The 13,735-nt window shown below is 44.0% G+C and overlaps 2 protein-coding genes across 2 annotated transcripts; one reads left to right on the forward strand and one right to left on the reverse strand.

Moving 5' to 3' along the window:
- Positions 1-1,761: 1,761 nt before the first annotated feature.
- LOC127317175 (C2 and GRAM domain-containing protein At1g03370) lies at positions 1,762-7,814 on the forward strand. The gene is made up of 9 exons (XM_051347699.2): positions 1,762-2,637; positions 2,744-4,039; positions 4,366-4,548; positions 4,787-5,070; positions 5,580-5,696; positions 6,166-6,428; positions 6,556-6,724; positions 6,838-7,110; positions 7,322-7,814. Exons 1-9 carry the CDS (start codon positions 2,274-2,276, stop codon positions 7,514-7,516), a joined length of 3,144 nt encoding a protein of 1,047 aa, XP_051203659.1. The 5' UTR covers positions 1,762-2,273; the 3' UTR covers positions 7,517-7,814.
- A 652-nt stretch (positions 7,815-8,466) lies between these two features.
- On the reverse strand, positions 8,467-13,466 carry LOC127317176 (zinc finger protein CONSTANS-LIKE 9). The gene is made up of 5 exons (XM_051347700.2): positions 13,246-13,466; positions 10,636-11,333; positions 9,916-10,113; positions 9,376-9,650; positions 8,467-9,216 (listed from the first exon to the last, which is right to left on the reverse strand). The coding sequence occupies exons 2-5, from the start codon at positions 11,224-11,226 to the stop codon at positions 9,090-9,092; spliced, it is 1,191 nt and encodes a 396-aa protein (XP_051203660.1). The 5' UTR covers positions 11,227-11,333; positions 13,246-13,466; the 3' UTR covers positions 8,467-9,089.
- Between the last annotated feature and the right edge of the window lie 269 nt (positions 13,467-13,735).

The raw sequence follows: 13,735 nt of genomic DNA on the forward strand, positions 1-13,735 counted from the left end.
GGTGTCTACGGAAGGTTTTCCGTATCGTGGCTCTCTGCACTTTGGGGGTTTCGCGACGAAGGCTATTTGTAGGCGGAAGGGCAGGTCAAGGGGCGTCACGAGGGCCCAGGGAGACGGTCGGCGCGGCCAAGGGTGGGGCCGCGCCGCCCTACCTCCTGGCCACCTCGTGGCCCCACTTCGTTGACTCTCCGGTCTTCTGGAAGCTTCGTGTGAAAATAGGCCCCTGGGCGTTGATTTCGTCCAATTCCGAGAATATTTCCTTACTAGGATTTCTGAAACCAAAAACAGCAGAAAACAACAACTGGCTCTTCGGCATCTTGTTAATAGGTTAGTTCCAGAAAATGCATAGATATGATGTAAAGTATGCATAAAACATGTAGATATCATCAATAATGTGGCATGAAACATAAGAAATTATCGATACGTCGGAGACGTATCAATGGGCAAGGGTCTGTTCATGAATATCCTCCACGACATTCGAGAGTTCGACCCCTATTTCAAGCTCAAGCTCGACGTTGTAGGCGTTGTCGGGTTCTCGTCGATTCAGAAGTGCACCGCTGCCATGAGGATGCTTGCATATGGAGCATCTGCCGATACACATGACGACTACCTTCGCATGAGTGAGTCTACTATCATTGAGTGCATGTACAAGTTTTGTCAAGCTGTGGTGGAAAAGTTTGGCAAATACTACTTGAGAGGGCCAACTGAGGAAGAGACTGCAAGGATCATGGCACAAAATGCTGCCAGAGGATTTCCCGTAATGTTTGGAAGCATCGATTGCATGCACTTATCATGGAAGAACTGTCCGTTTGCTTGGCAAGGTATATACAAAGGGCGTCATGGATATTGCAGTGTGGTGCTTGAAGCTGTGGCAGATTATGACCTGTGGATTTGACATTCTTTCTTTGGCATGGCGGGATCACACAATGACATCAACGTGTTGCAGCAGTCTCCAGTGTTCAGCAGACTAGTGGAAGGGCATGCTCCACCATGCAACTATGAGGTCAATGGCCACCAATACACCAAAGGCTATTATCTAGTCGATGGTATATATCCAAAATGGGCCACTTTTGTCAAAACAATCTCGAATCCATCAGGTCTGAAGAATTCTCACTTTGCTACGCGACAGGAGGCTTGCAGTAAGGATGTCGAGCGGGCATTTGGTGTGCTTCAAGCACAATTTGCCATTGTCCGGTACCCTTTTCTAAGATGGTCTCACGATCAAATGTGGGAGGTGATGCAGGCTTGTGTGATCATGCACAACATGATCATCGAGGATGACCGCAAAAATCATGTCAGGACACATGTTGGTCCCTATTAGCGTGAGGGCCCTTTTGCGGAGGTTGGAGTTGCCTGCAGATTTTGCTGATTTTCTTGCCATGCACGCAGAGATCCGTGACAGCAATATTTATGATCATCTTCAAGCTGATCTCGTTGAGTATTTGTGGAGGATCAAAGGAAATGCCGCGGCACCTTGATCTAGCCTTATTTATTATATTTGTTTAGTTGTTTTATTGTTTGTTGTATTTTAATTTGAAAACTATCTCTGCAAACATATTTATTCCTATGTTATATTTGATAAATGATTGTGTATTAAAAAAGCTTTAAAAATATATTTAGAGGCGACACGAACAAAACACATTTTTCAAACGCTCAATTTGAAAATATTTTAGGAGACGCGACTCGAGATGCTCTTAGTCCCATGGTTTTCCCCTTTGACGGTGAGTGGTGAAACGGGTATGATGAACGAGCGGACGCACGACCTGACTGGCTAGGGAAGCAGTTTCAAAGTCAGCACGGCCGGAGAGACGACGCGGGGAGTGCAGCCGCTCGCTCCTCCTCTTCCAAAAATCCTCCTTTTCCCGTCTCCCTCTCCCTCCTTCCCCAAATCGAAGAAGTTTTCAATGCCCGAAACCGACCGCCCATTCCTCCCTCCCCGTGAACCCTTGCCCCAAGAAATCTTCATCCTCCTCCTCCTCTCCCCGGCCGCCGGAACCCGAACCCCCTGCTCGCCGTGTTCGTCTTTTCCCGGGCCGGCGCCAACCCGTCCGGCGCCTGCCGCCATCTTTCTTGATAGTATTCCAATCCTAATACCCTCTGGGGATTTCTTTCCTTTCTTGCTCCACAAAGGAAGCTTCTTGGCCTTCTTCCAAGAATCGCGGCGCTGAAATCTGTATCGATTTCTCCGGTCTGCTAGCTTCCTTCCTTGCTCGCTCGGAACTCGCAAGCTGCACACGGACGCCTCCCAAATCCGAATTTATCTCCCCGACCAAATGAGGCTGGTGGTGCGCGTGCTCGAGGCCCGGAACCTCCTCCCTTCCCCTGCGGCGGCGGCGGCGGAGGCGGCGGGCGACCCGTACGCGCGGCTGCAGCTGGGCCGGCAGCGGGCGCGGACCAAGGCGATCAGGCGCTCCCCGACCCCGGCCTGGGACGAGGAGTTCGCCTTCCGCGTCGGCGACCTCGGGGAGGAGCTCCGCATCTCCGTCGTCGACGAGGACAAGTACTTCTCCGACGACTTCCTCGGCCAGGTCAAGGTGCCCCTCTCCGCGGTCCTCGACGCCGACGGCCGCTCCCTGGGGACGCAGTGGTACCGGCTCATGCCCAAGAGCAGCAAGTCCAAGACCATCCGAGACTACGGTGCACACCTTTTTCTTTCTTCTGTCAGTTCATATTGCTCTGTCAGCTCGTCAGTTGTTTCATGCTGATAATTGTGCTCTGGTGGTTAACAAGTATCTACATGCAGGAGAAATCCGCCTCGCTATATCTCTGTCCCAGAGCTACCCCGAAGAGACAACCACGACGACGGCGGCGCTCGCGCACTGGGGCTCAGACGAGTTTACATCCAGTTCAGACAAATCGGCTGAACTAAGGAAGGGGTCTTCTCTACCAAATATCCCTATAGAACCATCCACACCAGTAGCAGTACCAGGGAGTGATGAACCAGATATCTCCAAAGAGGATAAACCGAATGGCGGACCATCATTCATCAACCGGTTACAGCAGATCTTCGCAGCGAAACCAAGAGAAGCGGAAGCTTCTCTTCTTCCACCTGTCTCCAAGCATGACCGCGGTTTGGATACTCTCGAAGAAGAAACGCCGTCGACTAGCCCACAAGTCTCTGATAAGCAGGATTCTGAAGCTAGTGCGAACATGTCCTTCGATGAACTGCTGAAAGCCTACGCATCTCAGCATGAAGGGAGCGACATGCCTGAGAATTTTGCAGGTGTTCTCATTGATCAGGTTTACGCTGTCGCGCCCAGTGACTTGAATGTGCTTCTTTTCTCGCCGAGTTCTGATTTTCTGCAATCGCTTGCGGAGATGCAAGGGACCACTGGTCTTGATGTTCAACCATGGAGGCTTGAAAGTGATGGTCAGGTCTTGAAGAGGGTAGTAAGCTACACAAGAGCTGCCACTAAGCTAATTAAGGCCGTGAAAGCAACAGAAGAAGTGACATACCAGAAGGCAGATGGAGATATGTATGCAGTTCTGGCGGATGTCGATACTCCTGATGTCCCTTTTGGCAACAATTTCAGGGTGGAGATTTTAACATGTATAATGCCAGGGCCTGAACTAGCAGATGGTGAGAAATCTTCGCATCTTGTGATCTCTTGGCGCTTAAATTTCGTGCAAAGCACCATGATGAAGGGGATGATAGAAAATGGTGCGAAGCAAGGGTTGAAGGATAATTACAATCAGTTCTCTGAGCTCCTTGCCCGGCATGTCAGGCCAGTTGATGCTAAGGACACGGCCACGACAAATATCGAAAGCCTGTCTTCGGTGCAACCAGAAACAGAATCTGATTGGAAGCTAGCTTTTCGGATCTTCGGAAATGTTACTGTTATATCCTCGCTGTTTGCGTTCATCTATGTCTTTACGCACATCGTCCTGGCAGGTCCTAGTATAATCCAAGGTCTCGAGTTCCCAGGCTTGGACTTGCCAGATTCTGTTGGTGAAGTTGTAGTTTGTGGGATTCTTGTTCTGCAAGGACAGCGTGTCCTTAATATGATTGCACGTTTCGTCCAGGCAAAGAGGCAAAGAGGTAGTACATACTCTCCTTTCTGTTTTTGCCGTTCTATTCCTTTCTATATAGAGGCAGTATGCATAAACTGAAGTGTTATTTGAAGGAACCACTGTGAATAAATTTTCAACAGATAAATCCTGCAGTTCATGGCACTCGAAGGTCACAAGTTACCATATAATTAAGCTTCCACACAAGTGCTTTATTAGTCATTTCCTGATACTAAAAAGGGTTTCTGTTATTTTTTATTTTATTAAACAAAGCTGTCAGTTAATGTTCCAACCATATACTCCTACAATCTGCACATATTGAGAAACGTCACTCACATGATCTTTTGGAATGTATAGGCAGGGATCATGGAGTCAAAGCAAAAGGAAATGGCTGGCTGCTGACTGTTGCTCTGATTGATGGGGCCAACTTAGCAGCAACCAAATCATCTGGCTACTCTGATCCATATGTCGTATTTACTTGCAATGGAAAGACAAAGACAAGTTCGATTAAGTTTCATACTCTCAGGCCTCAGTGGAACGGTAAAACTGCTATTTTGCTTGCAATATTGCTATCCATTGCATAACTCGCAAGATATATGCATTGTGAAGTCTGTTTCTTTTGACCTATTTTATATTGGCCAGCATTTTACTTTAACTAACGTACTGCATAACATTATAAGTCCAATAACCAAAATGTGTTACTCGGCTCTAAGGATCAGTACTGCTAGGTAGATTTTTAATCTGCAATGTTGTTTTACAGCCTTTTCAAAATTTGCAGAAATTTTTGAATTTGATGCCATGGAAGATCCACCCTCAGTGATGGAAATAAACGTGTATGATTTTGATGGACCCTTTGATGAAGTTGCCTCCCTTGGTCATGCTGAAGTAAATTTCTTGAAATATAATATATCCGAGCTTTCCGACATATGGATTCCTCTGAAGGGAAAACTGGCGCAAGCATGTCAGTCAAAACTCCATTTGAGAATTTTCTTGAACAACTCAAGGGGTACAGAAGTCGTGAAGGATTACCTAGACAGGATGGAGAAAGAGGTTGGCAGAAAGGTAGGACCCTATTCCCTATGGTCAACTAGTGAAAACAAATTCTACTATTAGGATCATACACTCCTATCATACAAATATTACCATTGTCAGAACATGACCATGTCAGGCTAACAAATGTTAGCCTTATATAGTTTTTCCCCTTCTTTCGTTTCCTTGTTTCTTGTTTTTCTCTTTCTTGTAGCCTGGCTACGTTGTTGTACAACCTGCTTTCTTTGCAGTTTTTCTTGTAATATACAAAGACACACGCTTTGGTGTGTGTTCGAGAAAAATATTACCATTGTGTGCTTCAAGGAATTCGTAAATCTAGAATATGTACACTTGCTAAAAATCTGTGTAAGAATATGATCATATGTGCACTATAAGGAAAAGAACAAAGTTTGTACACTTCCTCTTCATTTAAGTATTTTCTTTTGCCACTTTTGAAATGCGCAAGTATGCAGGACAAAAGTTGGTGTATATAAGATCACGTAATTGATGTCTGACTAACAGAGGGAAATCTTATTATGCAGATTGCTATGCGGTCACCTCACACAAACTTAGAGTTTCAGAAGACCTTTTCTTTGCCACCAGAAGAATTCCTTATCAATGATTTTACTTGCCATTTAAAGCGCAAGATGCTCACACAGGTTTATTTGCTTTTGCATGTTTGCCCGTACTGCTCTTCTGCCTTGCAGTGGGCGAGCCCTCATTCATTTCCTAATACCTGTGGTGACAAAAGTGGATTCAGTATTGTCAAATTAAAGAGTCGGCTACAGCCCAATTGTCTTTTAAGATTATGAAATGTGCAAATCTACATACGGTAGTCTCAGTTTTTGCCCGTATGACGTAGTACAAAGAGTCCACTCGAAATTATTCATTTTGTGAACCCAGTTTGAACAATACTAACTTTCTCGTCTGCATGTTCTGCTTCAATTATCCTCGTCTCCGACCAACAAATATTACCTACCATTGTCTGCCAACCATGCTTGAGATTAATACCAAGTGTCATTTTCCGCATGGGCATGCTACTGTGGGCCTGAATTTACACCAGCATTTGACATAAAGTTCTGTTTTCTTATGTGCCTGCTTGAGTGCTTAGCTTTTGCTGTCTTGCAGGGTCGCTTGTTCTTATCTCCAAGAATTATTGGGTTCTACACGAATATTTTTGGTCACAAAACGAAATTCTTCTTTCTTTGGGAAGATATTGAAGATATCCAATTTGTTCCGGCAACCCTAGCTTCGATGGGGAGCCCATGCCTGCTGATTATTCTTCGCAAGGGCAGAGGATTGGATGCAAAGCATGGTGCAAAGCAACTGGATGATGAAGGGAGACTCAAGTTTCATTTCCAATCTTTTGTGTCATTCAATGCGGCACAAAAGTAAGTTCAGTTTCTTGGATGCTGGTCATCGCAATAAACTACTTTAGTTCAAAGGACACTAACTTATTATCCAATTTACTTCATGAGCACGTTTTTTTTCCTAATTTGCTTGTTGCATACTTTGCAGGACAATAATGGCACTGTGGAAGGCCCGATCCTTGACCCCGGAAGAAAAAATTCAGCTGGTAGAAGAGGAATCAGATACTGAAGACCTCCAAAATGAGGAAAGTGCATCTTTCTTAGAGATAGAGGATGCCAAAATGTCAGAAATATTTAAATCTACAAAACATCTGGATGTAAGATTCCTTATTCCATCTGACTTTGATGTGCAATCCACTATGTCAAGCATGACGAGTGCAGCAATTACAACTTTAAGTTCAAACCAAACCAACTTCTATTTTTCATTTAGGTGTCAACACTCATGGGGATATTTGAGGGTGGTCCTGTGGAGCGTCAAATGATGGAGAAAGTTGGTTGTATGGATTACTCTGTTACAGCATGGGAACCAGTCAGGGCAGATGTTTACCAGAGGCAAGTCCATTACAGGATTGACAAGAAATCATCACGCCATGAGGGGGAAGTAATGAGCACCCAACAGAGGTCCCCGTTGCCTGATAAGAATGGGTGGCTTGTTGAAGAAGTAGTTACATTCGAAGGTATCCCTGTCGGTGAATGCTTCAATGTAAGTAACAATTTCCTCGTATTCAATTATTTATTTTATCATATATCTAAACATAGGCCATATATTTGAATTATACGTGCCACTAAATTGCAGTTTGTTCTAGAATCAAAACAGACCCTTGGTTTTTATCCAAGATAACATTTTTCCTCATGGAAATGTTATATTTTCGACATTTTACCTATACATGACATCCTCATTCTTATTCCAACAGCTCCATATTCGGTACCAGTTGGAGCAGATTGCATCGAAGCAGAAGTCATGCACTGTACAGGTATCTATTGGCATCTCATGGTTAAAGAGCTGCAAGAATCGAAAGAAGATCACGCAGGAGGTGGCATCCAAAATATCTTCTCGCCTCAAGAAGATATTTAGCCAGCTAGAGAAGGAATTTGTACCAGTTAAATAGGAGCTATTTTTTTCTATATCGTACTTTTGCTGGTGCACATAGGGATGGAACGCCAGAAAGCATCTCCTGGCGATACCTTGATTTTGAGTCTGGGCGGGCACTGTACATAGTGAATCTGATTGTAGAATCAACAGCAGAACCAAGAATGTGGTAGGATTGAGTGTTCAAATATAGCCTTCATGTTAGATTAGAAACACCAGGAGTTGTTACTCCCTATAGGTAAATTACTGTTCTTCTCAACACTTGCACTCTTTCGAATGAACAAGAAAATCAAAGGAATGGAACAAATGTTTCTTCACGCAGTGGTCCTTCAGCGAAGCCACAAGAGTTATCTTTGCAACCCATTTCATAGTTAAGCCGAATCGCTAGGTCTCTTTCGGCCATCTAGCGTGTGTTATTGTCAGGTGCATCATACAAAGCTTATGTGTTTTCTAAATGGTGTGTATAGTGAGTATCAGGTAGGGTGCTTATATTTCTGCGTTTCGCTAAACAAGTAAACCTTTAATTCTACAGATTTGATCAGATGGTTTCTGTTTTTAGTATGTTCCTATTTTACACCCTATTTTTTGGGTATCCTAAGATACTCCTACACTTCATCTAACTAGTATTCTGTACATATTGCTAGTCTTTTGTATTGCATCTTTCTACATTTTTGCATTGAAACTTCGTACTTTTGTTTTACACTAGTCTATTGTTCACTAAGTCAAACCCATATTCTCATGGCTGTATACAGCTTGTCCATGTAAAAGTAGCATACATTATTTTTCATGTAAGTTTGCTGATGCAAACATATGTACTGCTCTTATTTGTGCTTTTGGTTCTGCATGATAAATATAACATTTTCCATAACAGGTCTATAAAACCAAGAACTACTGCAGGGCACATCACAAATACATTGCAAAAGAACAAACATATCACAAAAATGGCATCAAAGCATACATATTGTAGCATTGAGTAGATCAGAGGTTTGATTTATTTGGGCAGAGCCAACAAAATTGATGGCAAGTTACATGGGCTCCATGCCTCATCACATCCACCAACTCGGAAGAACAAGCTTTACAACCACCAGCTTATTTCTGATCTGATATTTACACATGCATAATTGCAGAACAAAACTCCGGATTACAGCCGAGTTCACATATAACACAGAGGACACAACTACAGCCATCTTTCGCCTAGGGTAATACCACAACTGGAGAGTAATACCACAAGTCTTCTGGAAGTAATACCACAAGTCTGATGCCACATAGTGTAGTCAGTACAAAGGAGAGAAAAACCCAGGAGTCCAGCTAGCTGTGTTGGGTTCATACACCAAAACTGGAGAGTGACTCGAATCGCTCCTCCAAGAGCAATGGAAGAATGGAAGACGCAAATTCCATCATCTGTACAGAAGAAACACAGGAAGAACATCATCGAAACCTTGCAGAGGTTTCAGATATTTTTGTCTCGCTGGTTGCTTTCTTTTCAGAGGTGGGTATGCCAAGACTGCTTGAGTGCCTGTGATATTATCCCAGCCACAATAGGCACTGATTTTAAGTTTAGCTAATCTAACATGCATAACAGATTTATGCATTCAGTAGCTCCTTGTGTCGAGCGGATCATAGTCATATGCTTCACCGGCCTTAACGAACCGCCCCTTCACTCTTTTTCTCACATCCGCCCTGGCCTTGCGAGACTCGTATCTGATCTTGTGGTCAAATCTATCAAAAGGGCCAAAGATATGAAGAATAGTTAGCTACATAGGGAGGTCTGGTAAATCAGGCAAGTTGGAAGCAATGATTTAATATTTATTACTGTTGCAGGTAAAACACGCAATGCCTTCCAAGAAAAATAAATGCACAGCAAATAAATGCACATACTTTCTTCTCTTCTTCTTCTCCTTGTACCGTGTGATTGCACTGTCTCTAATTCCAGCAAATGAGCAGTCGGGGCCAGGAGGAAGCCAAGGAGGCTCGCCCATAAGGAGCATTGGAGATACCCCACAATCCTGGTATTCTTCAGGAATGCTCTCACCAGTAAAGCCAGAATAGGAAATAGCTTGCCTAACAGGCATGCAAAAACTGGAATCATCTTTTACTCCTGGATTTGACATTCCAGAGTCAGCAGATACAGCTGGCAGTGTTGGCTTGGGCTTCTGAAAACGAAGAGATTTTGAGGTCAGCCCAAAAGAGAAAAGAACAGGAGTTGCAATACGCCAATGTTTACGACTCTTTCCATAAAGGGCTTGAGGAAATAATGACAACTGGTGTTTTTCTCAATAAAATGATTGTAAATGCACAAGGTACATAATTCTCAATTTCGTATTAAAGGCTTAAACTGAATTTTGGCAAAGGGAGCACGAGAGTGCATAAAAGATACATGCTAACTAACTAAATAGCTACTGAGAACAAGCTACAAACCTCATCTGAACTCCCTGCATGCACTTCCTTCATTTCAAAGTAACTGTCAATCCCAGTATCATCAAAGAGTTCTTCAGTCTGAATATGAGAGTTACCAAATAGTTCTTCATAATTTTCGTAACTCAGGTCAATATCATCCATTGAGAAATCTTCATATATGCTGTCCTTGTTGCTGAACATATGTTTGTCTGGTGTATACTGCAGAAGGAAACCATAAGCACACATTAATGACAAATTAGAAGATCATATTTTCGTGAATTTTCCCATTAATTCTTTCTGCCAAACGAAGGCAGAGAAGGGACATGCAATACACAATTTCCTGGATTAGGAACCCAACAAGGAGATTTTGAGGTGCGCCAACTTTCACGTGGACATTTATTACCCATACTGAATGGGCAGCTTAATCTAAGGATTGGTCCTCCATCACCATAGGCGTCTATACAGTTCCTAAGATGTTTTATTGTATTTGGCCATTTTATTTTTTCTCTTTTGCTACAATGGATGTTCAGCGGCTGTGTGCATCTTAGTAATGCAAAGGTCGGGTGTAATGCTTAAAACTATTAAGTAATAAAGCACCCTTTATCGGAAAAACTGAATGGCCAGGATTTCACATAGGTGTGTCAACTGAAGGGAGGAAAGCTGTGTGGGGGTAGTATAAGCAAAGAACAAGTGAAACATCAACTCTGCATATGGAAGGAATACACAAAAATATTACTGCACCTTAGCTGCCGTCGAATCCACAGATACAGCTACCTTATCATTAGCAAGTGGAAGAAGGTCCGGACCAACTTCAGAAGATGGGCCCATCACAGACTTTTGCTTGTCTTCATTATTAAGATTATTGGTAATTGTTGCGCTAGCCATATTTAACAAAGTGTTGTCCCCTTGAGCATTGTCTCCGTTACTGACAACACTTTCACTGATGCTCATCATGCTTATTATTTGCTCACAGTTTGGCTCGGGAGCTACATCAGGAATATCCAAAATAAATGACCAGACTCTCGAAAGCTCTGCAGATGATGGGCATCCTGAATAGCAATTTATATTCTGTCTGTTGTGGCCAGCAGCGGACGATCCAGCACTATGCCCATTCCAGTCGCAATTTTGGCAAAGGGAGGCGTTCTCTTCTAGGCAGCGGACCATGGCAGGTTGTGCAGAACACCGGTCACATAGAAGGGTTCTTGAATGGCGCCGAGAAAGAGCGTTGGCTGAATGCACGTTGCGGTCGCATGACAAGCAGAGAGCTGCAGAATCCGATCGGCAGTAAACCATGGACCTATGCTCCCCGCAGTAATCGCAGAGAGCCCCCATGATGCTCGTTTGTTATTGATGAAGCTTCAAGCCAGCTTTAGGAGCTTTTAATTGGCCAACAAACCCTTCTTCACGAGCTTTGAAGATCACTCAAAGCCACGAGAAACCTGTACAGTAGTGAAAAGTAATTAATAAAAAAATGGTGCCCATAGAACTCATTAGGATAGAAATAGAGATAATAAACGAAACCAGGTCTCGTCGATTCAGTGGTGTATACATGAGACTAACATCATGCTATGGAAAGTGCAGCAATAATCATGCTGCACCACATGGATGTCTTGCATCAGCTAATAAAGCAGTGGATAATATACATCTACTTCCATCTACTTCCTAATAGTTGTCGGGTTGCTAGATCTATATGGTCAATCATTCAGATAGGGTTTACCTTATATCCACCTCGTAGCATTGCAAACATCTATGACAATTGGCTAAATGGGGTGGATTCTAGGTACAAAACTATTATCAGAGTGGGAGCGATTGCGGTAGCATGATCGCTTTGGCTATGTAGAAATGACAAGGTTTTTAATGACAAAAATTCCTCTATCATGCAAGTTATTTACCGGTGTACAGCTTTGCTCCGTTCATGGTCGCCACTTCAGCGTTTGGAAGATCGAGACCTCTTTACGGAGGTGTCTACACGGTTTGGAGAACACGGTCAGGGAGTTTACTTCCTAACATGGGTGGCTGCATAGTCGGAGGATTGAAGCCAATGGAGCTTTATAGTAATTGGCTTTTTTACATCGTTTCTTTTATATCCTTTTGATTGATACTGGACTACTAAACGGCTGTGTGCATTCTAGTTATCAGAGGCTGGGTGTAATGCTTAAAAACATTTTGAGTAATAAAACGCCCCTTATCGAAAAAATCTACTTCCTAATTGTGACGTCTTGCCGCCAACTACATTAAGAAGATTTGTAGGCTTCAACAGGCTCGTAGAATCCATGGACTCCGCCGACCAGCATAAAAGAAGTCGAAGCCACGCAATAAAAGTACAAACCACTAGTGTTGGGATCTTCTGCTCTTTCGGTGCGTTTTCTGCTTCCCAATGGTTGTTTGGGGTATATAATACCCAGTGGTCAATAGGTGAGGCATTGTTTACAGTTGAAAAGGACAATATGCGGTGTGGGACGAGCATTGTAAACAGAGGCGATAATAATATCAACCAAGAGTGGCAAGACCGATGACACAGATAGAGAAACAAAGATACTCAGTCACAATACTGATCATACTGCGTTGAAAATTCAGAAGGGTGTTTTCCACTCTTAAGGTGGAACCTTCAAAAGGCGCAAGGGAAAGAAGAAAAAGCCGAACCTTTCATTTTCCAAGAAAAATCAGATATTTGTGGAAATGCAATGGAAAAGAAGAAGAAAGTCAGAAATTGTAGCAGCCATGGTGCGCATTTGTGCACGTCGCAAAAGATGGAATTTTGTGCAGGCAAAGTGGCAAAGAAAAGAGCCCTTTTTTTTTGTCTTCCACATGTTGTTTTACACGGAATATTTGTAATTTTCATTTTACAAGAAAAATCAGATATTTTTTCCCGATACTGCTTTCTTGTAGGGGGGCAAATAGTGGTAGTTCTATATTTTTTTTTGTAGGATTTTTTTTAGGGGAGTAGTAGTCTGTTTAATTAAAGAGTGATGAAGAGGAAGATGGAAGAAGTGGTGGAAAGCCAAAGCGGTTTTTTCCCCCTATTTTTCTGGGATCACTTTGGTGATGAAGTGCGCAAATCGGAGCTGGCAGGAGCTCCAGCTACATAACCGAAATCTAAGAATCGGTCTGAAGCGACCATCTCAAGCTAAATCCAGCGAAAACAAGCAAAAAATCCTGGAATCAGAGCAGGAGCAGCAAGCATATACAGTAGGAGGGAATCAAATCCATGCGCAAGGGAAAGAAAAGGAAGCCCCGATTCCCCGGGCCGTATAGCCTGGACGCTTGACCCAATCCAAGCAAAGTAGTGCCCAAATCAAAGCGGGAAGAGCTCTAGAAAGAGGAAGAGGAGAGACTGAGGGAGGAACGCACCTGAAGCGAGCGAGCGGCCGCAGCAGCTGGTAGCTCCTCAGATCCAGCCCAAGCGCCGGGCGGCGGAGAAGAACCGGAGACGGGTCCGAGGAAATCGCCCTCCGGTCGCGGCGGCCAGCAGCAGCCCGAACGGGAAAAAAAAAAACTTTCCTCCTCCTCCCTGGTTAGAGAGAGAGAGAGAGACAAAGGAGTGGACACGAGCTGGAAGAAGAGAGATAAGGAAAGAGAGGAAGAATGGGGCAGGCGCGGTACAAGTAGTATAGCAGAGAGAGAAGTGGTAGCGTAAGGGGAGACGACGTGGTGGGCCCCACAGGCCGGGCCGGGTGGGCCCACCCGCGGAAAGCGAAAAATGGTAGTATCTCGTCGCTTTTTGCGCTTTTTCCGAGGGCATCGCCGTCATTCCCCGCCCGGGATTGCGCCGCCACGTGTGCCACGGGGTCGCCTGGTGCGGTCCAGACCTACCTACATCTCGCTGGCGGGTGGGCCGATC

This window comes from Lolium perenne, chromosome 7 (genome assembly GCF_019359855.2).
Source record: "Lolium perenne isolate Kyuss_39 chromosome 7, Kyuss_2.0, whole genome shotgun sequence".
NCBI lineage: Eukaryota > Viridiplantae > Streptophyta > Magnoliopsida > Poales > Poaceae > Lolium > Lolium perenne.